The 14552-nt window shown below is 37.2% G+C and overlaps 1 protein-coding gene across 1 annotated transcript; it reads right to left on the reverse strand.

The window, feature by feature from the left end:
- Positions 1 to 161: 161 nt before the first annotated feature.
- Positions 162 to 4095, reverse strand: LOC127772537 (uncharacterized). The gene is made up of 8 exons (XM_052298476.1): positions 3729 to 4095; positions 2987 to 3131; positions 2760 to 2910; positions 2555 to 2680; positions 2395 to 2475; positions 1606 to 1798; positions 1231 to 1501; positions 162 to 601 (listed from the first exon to the last, which is right to left on the reverse strand). The coding sequence occupies exons 1-8, from the start codon at positions 3918 to 3920 to the stop codon at positions 396 to 398; spliced, it is 1365 nt and encodes a 454-aa protein (XP_052154436.1). The 5' UTR covers positions 3921 to 4095; the 3' UTR covers positions 162 to 395.
- Between the last annotated feature and the right edge of the window lie 10457 nt (positions 4096 to 14552).

The raw sequence follows: 14552 nt of genomic DNA on the forward strand, positions 1-14552 counted from the left end.
AAACCGGAGCTGCATCATTTGATGACCTTTCGCTTGTTTATGCATCATTTTGACGCATCGCCCATCTGTACGCTTCGCCATCAGAATTCAGAACACAAGACGACATCTCTGACCCCGAAGTTGTACGCTTCGCCATCAGAATTCAGAACACACAATGAATCTCAGATTGAATCAGATATATATAGCTCGGGGGGGTAAGATGGCACGCTAACAGTGACAAACCTTCCAAAACGATACATATGGTAAACAGTAAACACCCTTGGAGCTACACCGATCAGCTCTGTGCTCAGGTTAACAGATGATGAACTACGGTTGTAGCTAGTATCTCCCCGATTATGCCACGCTAGGTGAGGATTGCTGTTGCCCGAAGGAAAGCTTGACTGCCTGAGCAACTATCAATTTGACCACACATGGACAAGGCCTAGTCGGTTGCCGGTGTATATCTCCTCACGCTCTTCATCGTAGTACAGAGCTGTGATGTCCCCCAGTGCCTCGGAAGGTGTACTTTGGAACTTAGACACCCTTTGCTTGTTAAGGTTCCCTGCCTTTATTTTGGCCAAGCATTTTCCGGTTAAGATCTCACTGATATTTATGGAGCAAGCTGCAAAAGAACCAAAGTGAAGATCATGTTATGTGGGGACAATAGATGCATTAGCCTCAATTACCTACTGCAGTAGGTCTGAAAAGGACAAATTTCTTATCAACTGCAGCAAGTCTGAAAAGCATACATTTTACGAGCATAAAAAATAATTAGAACGATACAGTATATAATAAGTGCATCAGTATGTCAACCTTTTGAGGCCTCTTATATTTTATTGATATTCAAAGCTGATATACTCACTCCGTACTCATAAAGGAAGTCGTTTAGGATAATGTTTAAGTCAAAACTTGGGAATATAAATCATAAATAACTCTCAAGTTGTTGAGTTTGAAAATGTAAAAATTATATGAATAGATTTGTCTTGAAAAATACTTTCATAAAAGTATACATATATCACTTTTCAATAAATATTTTTATAGAAACAAGAAGTCAAAGTTGTGTTTTGGAGACCGTGTCGCTGTCCTAAACGACTTCCTTTATGAGTATGGAGGGAGTATATCAGAATGACAAAGAGGAATGCAATAACAAGAAATGGCAACAACCAAAAACCAGCCAAATATAAGAGGCAGTAGATCTATCATCACTTCACTAATAAATAAACACACGGGCAACACAAGTTTGATTATTACCATTTTCTTCTGAAGAAGGATCATTTGGATCAGCCTTGCAGTAAGAAATAATAAGATCTTGGTTGCTGGTGATGTAAATACTGTTGGTATTGCAATCAGGGTGCCACAACATATGGTCCTCAAAAGATGTGACTAATTCACCACGGAAATTCCAAACGGATACTGATCTACTACGGAAGGTCAGGAACAGCTGCATCTCATACAGAAAGATAAACGCAGAAGGAGTCACAAATTCACTTCTGCTTACTTCAATTGATTGGAAGTTTCTTACCTGCAGCATTGCACAAAAATTAACTACAATTCTACAAATAAAGAGAGGAAACTGTGTTGTTTCATTTGCTGTTATCCATAATCTATACCAAGAAAAAAACTTACGTCAAGAATTTGAAGGTTCTCCCCTTCCTGTTTGATCAGAAGTTTTTCATTGAATTGCTCAATGAAATCAACTTTTTTATTGCGATGAAGAAGGTGTTTGAATGACTTCAAGCGTTTACCATCTTCAATAGAAAGAATGTCAAGGGGAATACAGCCCTTTTTTCTTGAGTATATCAATAGCATTATGCCAGGGCTGTTGGAAGGTAGCAATAAGCAAAAAGGTATAAATTTGGAAGCTCGAAAATGGAAATGACCTCCATAAGTTACACATACAAAAATTTCAATCAATCCAGCCACATCTCACTTGACAAAAAGCAATCAATTTACCATATATAGGACACCAAGAATAAACCCATGATAGCTCAATTGGCAATAGTATTTCTATGCTCTCCACAAAGCTAAATTACATAAATGTTCAATCAGTAAAGTTCTCGGTTTAGTAATCAACAGTTGCCAATCAGGCCGAAAGGTTTGTTTTGAAAGTATGCTATTCAGCTTTTGCATTTTAGCAGAACTTCTGTTCACCTATAGGGAAGCATTTCACAAAGTGCATTGAAGAAAAGCCTATGAACTGCTCACCATTAGTTTCCCATCAAACACAGGCAAGGTGTATAGAAAACATGCAGCTCTCCTAACCATTGACCAAATATATTCGAAGTTTTGGGGGCATAGCACTTCAAATCAATTTTTTTAAAAAATCTCTTCCAATGAATAAAAAGGCAAAGCATAATTTAGGTTGTACAAATGTGAAACTTAATCATGATCAGCAAGCAAGAAAGATTCCCTTACCTGATCTTTATTTCTTGAACATTCTTATCAGATATTGTATACAACAAAGTGTAGTTTTTCAAGTCAAACACCTTGTAAGTACTGGTTGGAATGAGAAAGGAATGTCACAATTCGAATGAGGTTAATCTTCTCGCCTTCAAAGAAATTAGAGCTAGAATACCTGTCTTGGGCAGAATAAGTCAGCACCTTCCCGTTAACATCATCAAATTCCACAAAACCTGGCCATTTCAAGGACTCTGTCTCGAAAAGAGGGAAACCAGCATCTGGCTTCCCCCGTCGTATATACCTTAAAAGACAAAAGAATAAAAAGATTCATATAAACAATATAACACTACCGTAGCAGAATCACAGGAAGACAAGCTTACTCTATTCGAGTTGTCCTGCATCTTAAGGCACTGAAGTTTTCAGAACCATAAACTGATACAGTAATGAGTGAGTCATTGTTCTTGTTGTAAAACAAACTGCGAATGACTTCATCTGGTCTTCCATTCAGAAAGCAAATCCGCTGGTTTGAGACTAAAACAAATACATCTCAGAATTCAATGGTAATTTATAACATCAGTACATGACCAATCATTATCGAAAGTTGTACCTCTGCTGAATGCAGCACATACTCCTGACTGTGATAAAGCAAAGATGATATCACTGGCTCCAACTATCTCAATAATCTCAGACCTTTTCATCAAGTAAGGTAGTAGTGAACCCATCTCCTTGGGATCATGAGTATCAAACTCTTCCTAATTGTAAGTGAAAAGAATTTGAAGATGTGTTATAATCGTAAAAAGAACAGGTCATGCTAACTAAAAGTTAGAAACAAAATTTTGGTGAAGATCGGCTGTTCTATGATATGAAGGGCACTGAAGTTTCAACCTTTTCCAACCGAGTTATGCTCCAGAGTATACTTTTATCACAGTAAATACCAAAGAGAGCGACCACATCTCAAAATATAGCACCAAACACACCTTTCCCCTCTTCCTATCATCGTCCATAATGCTAAAACAGCTGTACTAATCCAGGGATTCCGATATCCGATGGAGAAACTCTCCGCAAACAGCCAAAGCTATCACCATCATTGGGGAATATTTACGCCTCGTGAATTCTTTGACCGTAGGCGAAAGTTCCTCCTCACAACACCCACACTACCTATATGCTCTCGGGCTCCAACTCTTCCCGCAATTGATTCATTCAAATAATCATTTTTTTAAAAAACAATTATCCTCTCTCCAAGCCCTAACCTACCGACCCACTCCTGCCCTCTACGCCATATCGATCCAGACCTAAATGCTGGGAGACAGGGTGTGGGGAGGGGGGACGCGCCGCGCGGGCCGGCTGACCTGGAGCTGGATGTTGCGGAACCGCTCCCGCGTGGTGCTCGCGGAGAACGCGCGGCACGGCAGCGCGGAGATCTCCCGCCGCTGCAGCTTCCGCGCGCTGTTCGCCGCCGCCTCGGGCCTCCGCCGCTTCCGCGCGAGCACCCTCCGCACGCAGGACGGCCGAGGGTTCGCGGAGACCCGCCTCGCCTCCATCCCTCGCCGCCCCCGCCCCCCGCCCCACCCCACCTCGCCGCCGGCGAGCAAGGCTCAGACGCCGGTGGGCATCTCGCCGGAAATCGAATGGGGGTTAGGGTTCGAGGCCTCGGCTCGCGCGGAGTCGAGCTGGCGCCTCCTCGGTCTCGTGCTACACTGTGGTTGCCATCGAAGTGGAGTAGTAGGTGTGCTTCTTTTAATTTGGAGTACAGTGAAACCGAGAGCCTAAATGGAAAATTACCTTCGCCGTACAATGTCCGTCCGACGGTATGGATTCCATACCATGGAAGGGCTTTTTCGATGGGTGCGATAAATAAAATGAAATGTAAGGTCTTTTTCCGAAAACTCGTGTCATGCCTCGATCTTAGCCGCGTATCGTTCGTCTGACGGACAATGTTAGCCATCAGGAATACTTGCGAGTTGAAGGAATAGAAACCTTTGCACTGTTGAACATCTTCATAGAATAAGCGAAACGACATATTTGTAAATGAAAAATAATTTGTGAATAAAATTTTTATAAATGTGTTTTTAGCGATCTAAAGGCAAAGGCTGAAAAATAAACTTCGATGGAAAAAACCTCAAAATCACCTTCAAATTTAAGAATAGAAATTTAAATTTTGACTGATAAGTATATGCATAAACGAAAAGATGAGGTCCTTCTTAACTTGTCATGTAAATGATGTAGCCTTATATCTAACTCAGGCCTATCTGGAGGAGGTTAGCAGTTGTAACTTATTACAAAATCTTCAGCTCTTAAACAATGCATAATATCATCCATATTCCAAAGAATCAAAAGCTAAAGAATCTATAGAACAAACTAGAAGCTAGAAACCGGAAAACCAATTTCTCTATATTCTAATAATCTGGTTACCGACCGGTTGATTATCAGCTCTCCAAATATAGCCTCATTTAGATGATTTGTGTTTGGATTCTGTTGTTTTGTGGACTAACCTACTAGAGAAGATTAGTTCCTTTTAAAACAAAAGGCTTACCGCGAGAAGGATCTTAAATGTAAATTTTTTGTTTGCTTTTATACAATTATCGTTGCTTTTAATCAATATAAATATTGATACTCATTTTATACACTAAATAATTTTAAATGACAAAAATTATAAACAACAAAGTTTTAGATCTCATTTAGATCTACAGCTTTTATATAAAACTTGTCTTCATCAAAGGTCATTTGAAGTATATATTTGAGATTTTCTAAAACAAACTTTAGATTTTGTAACAAATATTTGGACTCTAAACGATCTTAAATGAAAAAGTTGTGAACCACAAAGCTGTAGATATCCTCAACTATGCAATTTTGATATAAATTTTAATTTCATCCGATTTCATATGACCTATTTTCAAATTATAGAAATACAAGTTAACAACATATGCGGTAAATTTTACATTTAAGCCACTTGCCGCTCTTCTAGAGGGCGATTTTTTTTAGAAAAAAATGCCCTCCCAAAGGGCGGGAAGGGTACAGATCTGTAATTTTGTAAACACAAAATTATTTTTGTAAATATTGTTTAATAAAAAATTCAATGCGTCTTCAGTAGTCATTGAGGCTGAAGGCCTTATTGCTTTCAGAGTCCACAAAATAGGACCTTCCTGCCAATTGGACTTAAACGGGCCAATAAGATCCAAACACATCGAAGGCCTAACAATTTGCTGGGCTTTGACTGGACCTTGGAGGAGGCTGGAGGCCTGGGGCCTACCTACTTATAGGCTAGCACAAAAGGGGTTAATATTCAATAGAGCAAATCCTATTTGTCAAAAGTTCACTTAACTTCAGTATTGCTACCAGTACAGTCACAGTAACCCTCTGAATCTTTGATAGAGAAAAAAAAGAGAGCGACAATTCTCATGTTGTTTACATCATATAATTACCACCACAAAAAATTTTCACATTCCTTCAACGCTACGTACTACGTCTGATTTGGTGGTGCAAGCTTAAAATGCTTTAATCCTGCCTAAGTCCTAACCAACCGTGCTGACCACAGACTCTATATTTTACTTTACTGCTTATTAATCCTGCTTTATTAGCAGTATATTTTACTCAACAAACACAGCATTTACCTAGCCCGGTTCATCGTCGGCAGCCTTCAACCAGCCCGGCTGTAACTTACAAAAGCTTCGATAGGTGTACTGTTTTCTGGAGGGATCGATAATTCGATGTAGCTCCAGGACAAATTACGAGACAGTGATGGCATTTTTGCTACAGACAACACTGCAGCTGCACAGAGCTTAGTTGCAAATCCTCCTATGCCACAGCGCACATTTTGTAAGTATATAGATTAGGTATACAGTTAACGATTTCTAAGGCTAAGAACGGTAGGTAGAGTGCAGGTGGAACATAAATTTCTTTTTTCCAAAAGACTTTTAGCCTTTTTTCTATGAACATATGTAGTCTCTTTTTGGAATGGATCGAGGTAGTAAGCTATATAAATGGTGATAAATCTGAATAATTTCTACTGCTAATAGTTAGCTGCTTGATGTCTGACTGATAACCAGGTCACTGCAAATTTCCCATTTCGTTGACTGAAACAACGAAAAAGTTCCAGTAACCAAATTGGCACTTTCTTCGAAAGGCCAGTTAGATGAATTGACCCCTGGACGCCTCAAGTGCCAATTTAGAAGCTGCTACTGCTGAACTAAGCTAAACTATCTGCGAGATTGCACAAGCTACGTACCTAAACCACTACTTCTTAGGAAACAGTAATCCAAAGTCCTTTTCTAGGATCACCTAACTAACCTCTTTAATTTGTACTACTTCGTCAGCGTTACTAAACTCTCTTGCATGTCAAAATTAAATTAAAGTAGCTACCTGGATCAGGATGCTAGAAGCCTACAACAGTCAATGTTACTAGAGATACTTATTACTACATGCTGCTTTTCGTTGATCTCCTTATGTGTCAATGTTACTGACTCCCAGGTGTCAAAGTACATCATCCATCTCAAAATAAATTAACATTGTACTAAGACAACAAATCTAGACATACTCTATATCCAGATCTATTATACTAGAATATAGTATCACATTCTACTACGATGGGTGTGTTTAGTTCACGCTAAAATTGAAAGTTTGGTTGAAATTGGAATGATGTGACGGAAAAGTTGAAAGTTTGTGTGTGTACAAAAGTTTTAATGTGATGGAAAAGTTGAAAGTTTAAAGAAAAAATTTGGAACTAAACTCGATCGATGTTGGTTTATTTTTGGACCGAGAGAGTACATGTCAAAGTTTCTTTTTCTGATCTTTTTGGCCAAGTGTAAGAAGTTGCTAGCTGCAGGATCAGGATGCTACTACCAGGCGCCGGATGCGCGTGCATCGCATGGTTAAAACTGCGCGTGAGAGTTGGTTAAGACGCGGCCAGCTAAAACCAGAACTCGGTGGAGCTTAATAATTGGCCATACCTGATGACCACCTGTGAGAGTCTTGATCTTTTTCATACCTCCTGTATCGATCGAGAAGATGACAACTTTTTTTAGGGCGATATGCTGCTGATTTGGGTGATTAACTGACTATCTGTCCGTCTTCCCGAAGGCTGTACTGTGTCGCACTTGTTCTTAATTCAGCTTGCGTGACGACTGTGTTTGACAGGTAGACTAATATGCAAGATTTTACATTGTTTTCTTTATATATAACAAACGATGCTACTTTCTTATTCTATACATACGCTACTCTAAAAAAAGATCAAATATCTTTAAGTTTGTAATATTTACAAAAATTCCAGCCAAACCGCTGGTTGGTCTTTATTGGTATACTCTCTCCGTATAAAGAAAGTCGTTTATGACAGCGACACGGTCTCCAAAACACAACTTTGACTTCTTGTTTCTATAAAAATATTTATTAAAAAATAATATATGTATACTTTTATGAAATTATTTTTCAAGACAAATCTATTCATATAATTTTTATATTTTCAAACTCAATAACTTGAGCGTTATTCATGATTTATTCATGATTTATATTCCCAAGGTTTGACTTAAACATTGTCCTAAACGACTTTCTTTATGAGTACGGAGGAAGTATATAGCAAGAATAATCATGGTATCATAGCATAACAATTTGCTATTGGGATAGTATAATTTTCATTGGTATAGCATGAATCATGCTTGCATATGGCATGGCATAAACAATCTCCTTTTGGGAGCTTGGGATAGAATAGTTAACTACACCCTCCCGAAGCAATTTCTTAGTTTTGACCCCCCTCTTTAAGCAACCGAGGTGAATCGTTCCTTTCCTGGCGCTTTCGTTGCGGCGACGGCGACATCTTGCCATCTTGGACCTTCGTCACAGCCATGCATCCCTTTCAGCGAAGAAATATAAAGACATTCTCACGATCTGCTCGAGCCGGCTTGGGGGAGCCAGGTAGTTTAATTATAGCCAAACCGCCTGTACGCGCGTCCCGTTCTCGTAGCTGCGCCCTATGCTGTGATGATCTGTGCTACGTATACTTGTTACTATGTTATATATACGACGATTGCTTTCGCTAAATTGTGCCACCTAATTACACTTAAGGTTTTTTTATTGAAACCAATTTATAACCTGCCAAAATTTTAATAGCTGTAATAGTATTGTTTGTATATTTGGGGCATGTTTAAATTGTAGCCAAAATAAACCTTACCAAGTTTTGACAATGCTAAAATTTTGGCAAGATGACAATACTACCAAAATTTTGACAGGATTTCTTATGTATTGACTAAATTTGAGAACAAACTAAACGTATACTTTTTTTTAACTTTACCAAAAAATAGTATGTTTGAAAATAACATTAAAGTGAACAGACCCTTGGTTTAATGCCAAATTTTACCCATAGTATATACACAAATCTACTAATGTTTTGTTTCGGCATTATCAATATGACAAGATGTAGGCTTCAAACGAAACTAAGCGTTAATACCTGTGATATGTATATCCTTGTTATATATAGTCAATTAATTTTGCTAAATTGTGCCACCTAGCTACACTTATTGCTAGAGATCCTCTAGAGTATTACACACTGGTATATGGTTCTGAGGGTTTGTGGGAAAATGCTTCATGTCGTGCGTCTGATCGGAAGACAAATATCGAACACCAACTTTCTCCTTTGTACTAGTTTCCTCTGGACTTGGTTTGATTCACTTTTTTCATGACTCTAACTTTACATCTGCACAATTCCTTTTCTCTCTCAATGTCTCCTTCTTGCATGTAGCTAGCATCTATTTAGTTTCTTATAATCTATGAGTATATACATGCACGAAGTTCTAGTTGTAAGCTTTAAATGAATTTTTCTTGAAAACTATTTATCCAATTTACTATCTGATTGCACAGTTGTATTCGTTGCAATTAAATCTCTATAACAAGATATCACATGATTATATTCCGATTAAAAAATACATATGTTTCAACCGATGAACTTGGATGTTTCACGTGTAAGAAATAAATGTTTTAATCAGAGTTTGGCTATGTTGCACATTTTAAGTTTTATGTTGCTATGAATCTTACAAAATGTTCCATGCCATTTGAAGTTTCAATAAATATTTTTCTGATGTTTCACTAGTTTATTTGTGAATATTGCATGTTGTATTATTGGATATTTCAGTAAGTATTTTCTAATGTTTCACTAATTCGTTTATAAATGTTTGCACATGTTGTTTGGGATGTTGCAATGAATATTTTCTAATGTTTCAATAATTATAACTCATTGTTTCACGTATAATATATAAATGTTTCAATTAGTAATATAATCATATTTATAAATTTTATCAGAAATATAACCAAGTGAGATCTTATTGTAAAGATTTAATTATAACGAATACAATGGGTGAAATCGGATGGTAGATCGGATAAGTAATTTAGAAGAAAAAATAGTTTAAAGCTCTATTAGTAGAGAAGATGAAGAGAGAGATTTCATGCATGCATGCACGAGAGTAGGGTATAGCCTTGCATCATAGCAGCTTAACTAGTATGGTTTTTTTTACGCAGTTAGACATGTGGGTGAACAATATCCGATCTTTTGCTAAATATCGGACGTTCGATATGTACCAGTATCCGAGTTTGTGGGGACTCAGATATAAGTGAGCAGATGACCCCTGCATCCCATATATCTTTATATACTACTCCCTCCATCCCATAATAAGTGCAGTTTTGCACTATTCACGTTCAACATTTGATCGTTCGTCTTATTTGAAATTTTTTTATAATTAGTATTTTTATTGGTATTAGATGATAAAATATGAATAGTACTTTATGTGTGACTAATTTTTTTTAATTTTTTCATAAATTTTTCAAATAAGACGGACGGTCAAATGTTGGACACGGATATCCACGGATGTTCTTATTTTAGGACGGAGGTAGTAATATTAGGTTGGATAGTTTTAGAGAAAACCTTATAAAAAAATTAGATAGCAAGATGGCTCGAGTTCCATAAATCCGTACGAATGGAGAAAACAACCAACTATCTCATCACCATTTACCAAAAATTACCAATCGCGCGCTATAGTCAACGGGAACATAACTTTGAGATTTTATTGCTTTGGGTGTGTTTAGTTCACACTAAAATTGGAAGTTTGATTGAAATTGGAACGATGTGACGGAAAAGTTGGTAGTTTGTGTGTGTAGGAAAGTTTTAATGTGATGGAAAAGTTGAAAGTTTGAAGAAAAAGTTGGGAACTAAACCATGCCTTTGTATAGTGACGTTGTTGGAGACACTCACGCGCATACTCCGCCGTCTAAAAAAACAAATATAAAATTGGATGTGACATATCTTAATAAAGTAAATCTGAACAACGATCTTTCCAGATTTACTGTACTACAATATATCTCATCTAATTCTAAATTTATTTTTTTAAGGACAAAGAAAGTATATATGTAGGCTATCAGCCATTGGCCAAGATCCAATGGCGATCCTAGGTACATTTTCCCGGTGTCCTCGAATCCCGGGTAAATTATTCAATTCTAACTAAATTATATGATGATAACTATTATATAAGTAAAAAATTAGATAATTAGTACGCATTGGATCCCCGGTAATTTTTTTCAGGGTTCGCCACTGTCAAAATCGGATTCGGACAGAGTAGTAGCAGTGCATGTGAATGGATGCAAATCGGACAGTCTAGATTCCATGGTGTACGGCGCGTAATTACTGTAGCATTTGATATAAACCGTTTATCATGCAAACGGATGGTTAAAATTGTGTTCGTATCTTGCGTGTACAGGTATAACTGCACCTGATCTCAATCCGTAGGATCCTATGTTCAGGTACTGACGTGATAGGTGAAAAATCAATCAGTATTACGACCATTTAGTTCCCATCAACTATCCCAATCAAAACGGGAATCTGGATTAGTAATTAGTACTACCCCCGTTTGTTCCCATTGCGATGGCTTAGTCAGAAATAAAATTATTGTGATGGCTGCAGCACGATCGATCGAGACCCAAGAGACCCCCAATCGTTGTTCTCACACGTTAGCACATCGATATAATTCACAGTGAACTTAATTCAGCAGGAAGAGAACTTGACGAGCGTTCGCTAGATGAATGAAGGTGAAAGCGACCAGCCGCTTGTTCACAGTCACCACACCAGAAGCCTCTTTTGATTTTCTCGGTTTTGTGCAAGGGAGCCTTGGAAGAAAGGATGGTGGCGGGAGAAGCATTCCTGCGAAGCTTCCCTCTCTTTTTTTTCCTCTCCTTTTCCTTTGGGGTAATTATATTTTCAACTGCAATTATACTTTTACACCTATTTTTCTAATTAGGTGTCTTTGTCCTTTCTTTTTAAAACTGAAGCTCCGATTTACCCCTACTTCAAAATTCTGTGAGATAGACCTAAATTAAGTGAGGTAAAGAAAAAGAAAGAAATATGACTGAAAAACGCAAAAGGACCTATCTACCCCCCAAGGCACTTCGTCCACCCACCATGTGTTGACTCGGCGCTACCCTGCATTTTTCTAATTTTGTTTTCATTTCTCCTTTTCTTTTCCTGATAATATGTTCAGCAATAGTATTAAGTGGTAATTGTAGATCCATCAACTCTTGTTCTTTATGACGTGACAAGGAATTTATAAAGTTAAAGAGAAAATGAGTTTCATTTAGATGAAACCATGCCTATATTGTTTCCCATACAATTTATCTCTTTCATGTATTGTCTATAAAACAAGAAAAATAAAACCACATTTTGAAACATAAAAACGATACCACCCATTGGAAATGGCCTTATGCGATTGTCCTTGCTCAGGATTTTGATCGAACAATCAAAGGTTATTATTTGGAAACACATTACATTATTTGCATTTAAAATATAAATATATCACATTCCTGGAAGAGGTAAGAAAATAAGGTGACAACTTTAAGATGGATATGTAGTGGTTTTTATAATACGAAGTAGATCAAGTGGTAAAAAAAGAATGTACTTTTATAGAAAAAAACCAATTCAAACAATCCAAGAACAACGATTTCCTTTTAGATTCGGCTAAAATGGAAAAATGTTGGGTCTATTAGCTAGGATTGGTGCAAAGTGTAATCTACGGAAACGGAAACTAGTACTTCAGTCGATACTACTCCCTCCTTCCCTAAATGTTTAACATCATTGACTTTTTTTTAAACATGTTTGACCATTCGTCTTATTCAAAAACTTTTGTGAAATATGTAAAACTATATGTATACATAAAAGTATATTTAACAATAAATCAAATGATAAGAAAAGAATTAATAATTACTTAAATTTTTTGAATAAGACGAACGGCAAAACATTTTTAAAAAAGTCAACGGCGTCAAACATTTTGGGATGGAGGGAGTACTATCTAGCTAGGCAGACTCTAGCTCATCAAGATCTCTCTTCCTATTGTCATTTATTTTCCACCACGTACAATTTTCTTACTGTGCCATATTTCCCCGTCTGTCCACATCTGAATTTTGATAGAAACAACTAATTTATCATTTGCTTCCGTTCTTTGTCCAAAATATCTTTGACTTCTGCTTCTACTTGTTCCACGGCTATTGCCCACGGATTCTGACAGAAATGTAAGTGTAAAACAGAGGATTGCAAAACACAGGAATAACGTAGGAATGACTGTTTGATTGGACTACAGGAAAAACATAGGAATTTGAGGAGAGATAAAGACTTAAAGGATTTTTTTCATGAGGTTCTACCTCTTGTTAAAATTCCTCCAAAACTTGTATGGGAAAAGGCATTCCATAGGAATTTTATAGGATTCCATAGGGTTCATTCCTTTAATTCAAAGGGCTTTGTAGGAAAAATTCCTATAGGAATGAAATCCTCTAAAATTCCTATGAATTTCCTTTGAATCAAAGGGGGCCTAATTGTCAAAGTGCCATATTAATCACTCTCTCTGATCTTAAATGCTCATGTTATCATCGGGTACTATTCAAACCTCTAATTTATTTGAAGAACTTCAAAATGTAGCTAATTAGCTAATTTTATGAAGTGGGCGTAGCTCAACTGATTAGATTTCTCGAGATGGAATCAAACCATCTGATTTAAGTCCTATACTTAAACATGAGTGTTCGCATTTATGGCTAATTATTCTTTTGGTGGTAAATGACGTACCCGTGAACAACGAGACGCCCGTAGCGACTTCATCAATCTCAAAATATACTGACCTAGTCATCCGAAGGTGCTCATAAGAGTAGGGTGTGTGGTGCTCATATGGATAGGATATGGATATACGGGTTTAGGGGTGAAAACGGCTACAGAAATTCCCGATCGACCGAGCGCCGTTTCCGTATAAGTGGTACCGTTTCCGACCATACCATTTTTGGGTTTTTTTATTTTTTTTATCACAATTCTTTATGCATTATATTAATGTCGATATTGAGTAGTTTAAATGATAAATATAGTCATTTACCGACTGACCAAACATCGTTTCTGAAGAGATGCTACCGATTTCGATAGTTTCTGACCGTTTTCACCCCTATATGGGTTCATATTGATGAGTATGTGCGTGTTGTGATCGTCTGTATATGTACCGTGTTTCTAGAAAAAATATGTAGCTAATTTTATTTATGTATCTAGATCCTAATTTTAGCCATATTTTGGCATTGAGGGATCAAGTAAATCACGTTCTAAATTCAACAATACAAATTTTTGTTTGTCAATATTCGATAATTTAAAAAGTTGCATTCAAGAACAAAGCATTGCTCATATTTTCGGCTACTTATTATTTTTGGTGGTGGACGATATACTGGTCAACAACAAGACGTTTGTGGTAATTAACTTCATCAACCTGAAGACATGTCGATTCCGTTTTCGGATGTGCTAGTACGGGTAAGGTGTGCATCTGTGTTGATAGGAGTTGAGCGTACATGCATAAATTTGTAATACTTGCATATGTACTATGTTTTGAGAAAAAAAATCCCCGTCATGCAAACAATCAATTGGTAATGCTCCTTGTGGTGAAATTTGGCCACCTGCTAGTTCTTAAACTTGCCACGAGGACCTGCATTAACGGTTAATTAATTTTAGTGCTAGGCGCCTGTATCAATGTCAACAATCTCAAATATGCTCGTTCAGTCTTCAAATTGTTCAAAGAAGTAGGGTATGCATGCATTGTGCTCACTTCTCAGCTTTTGAAGGTATCCATGGGATATGGTGTATCCGTGTATGTGTGTGTTTATACAATAAACTAAGTGAAACCCCGTGC

This window comes from Oryza glaberrima, chromosome 1, assembly GCF_000147395.1.
Source record: "Oryza glaberrima chromosome 1, OglaRS2, whole genome shotgun sequence".
Taxonomy (NCBI): domain Eukaryota; kingdom Viridiplantae; phylum Streptophyta; class Magnoliopsida; order Poales; family Poaceae; genus Oryza; species Oryza glaberrima.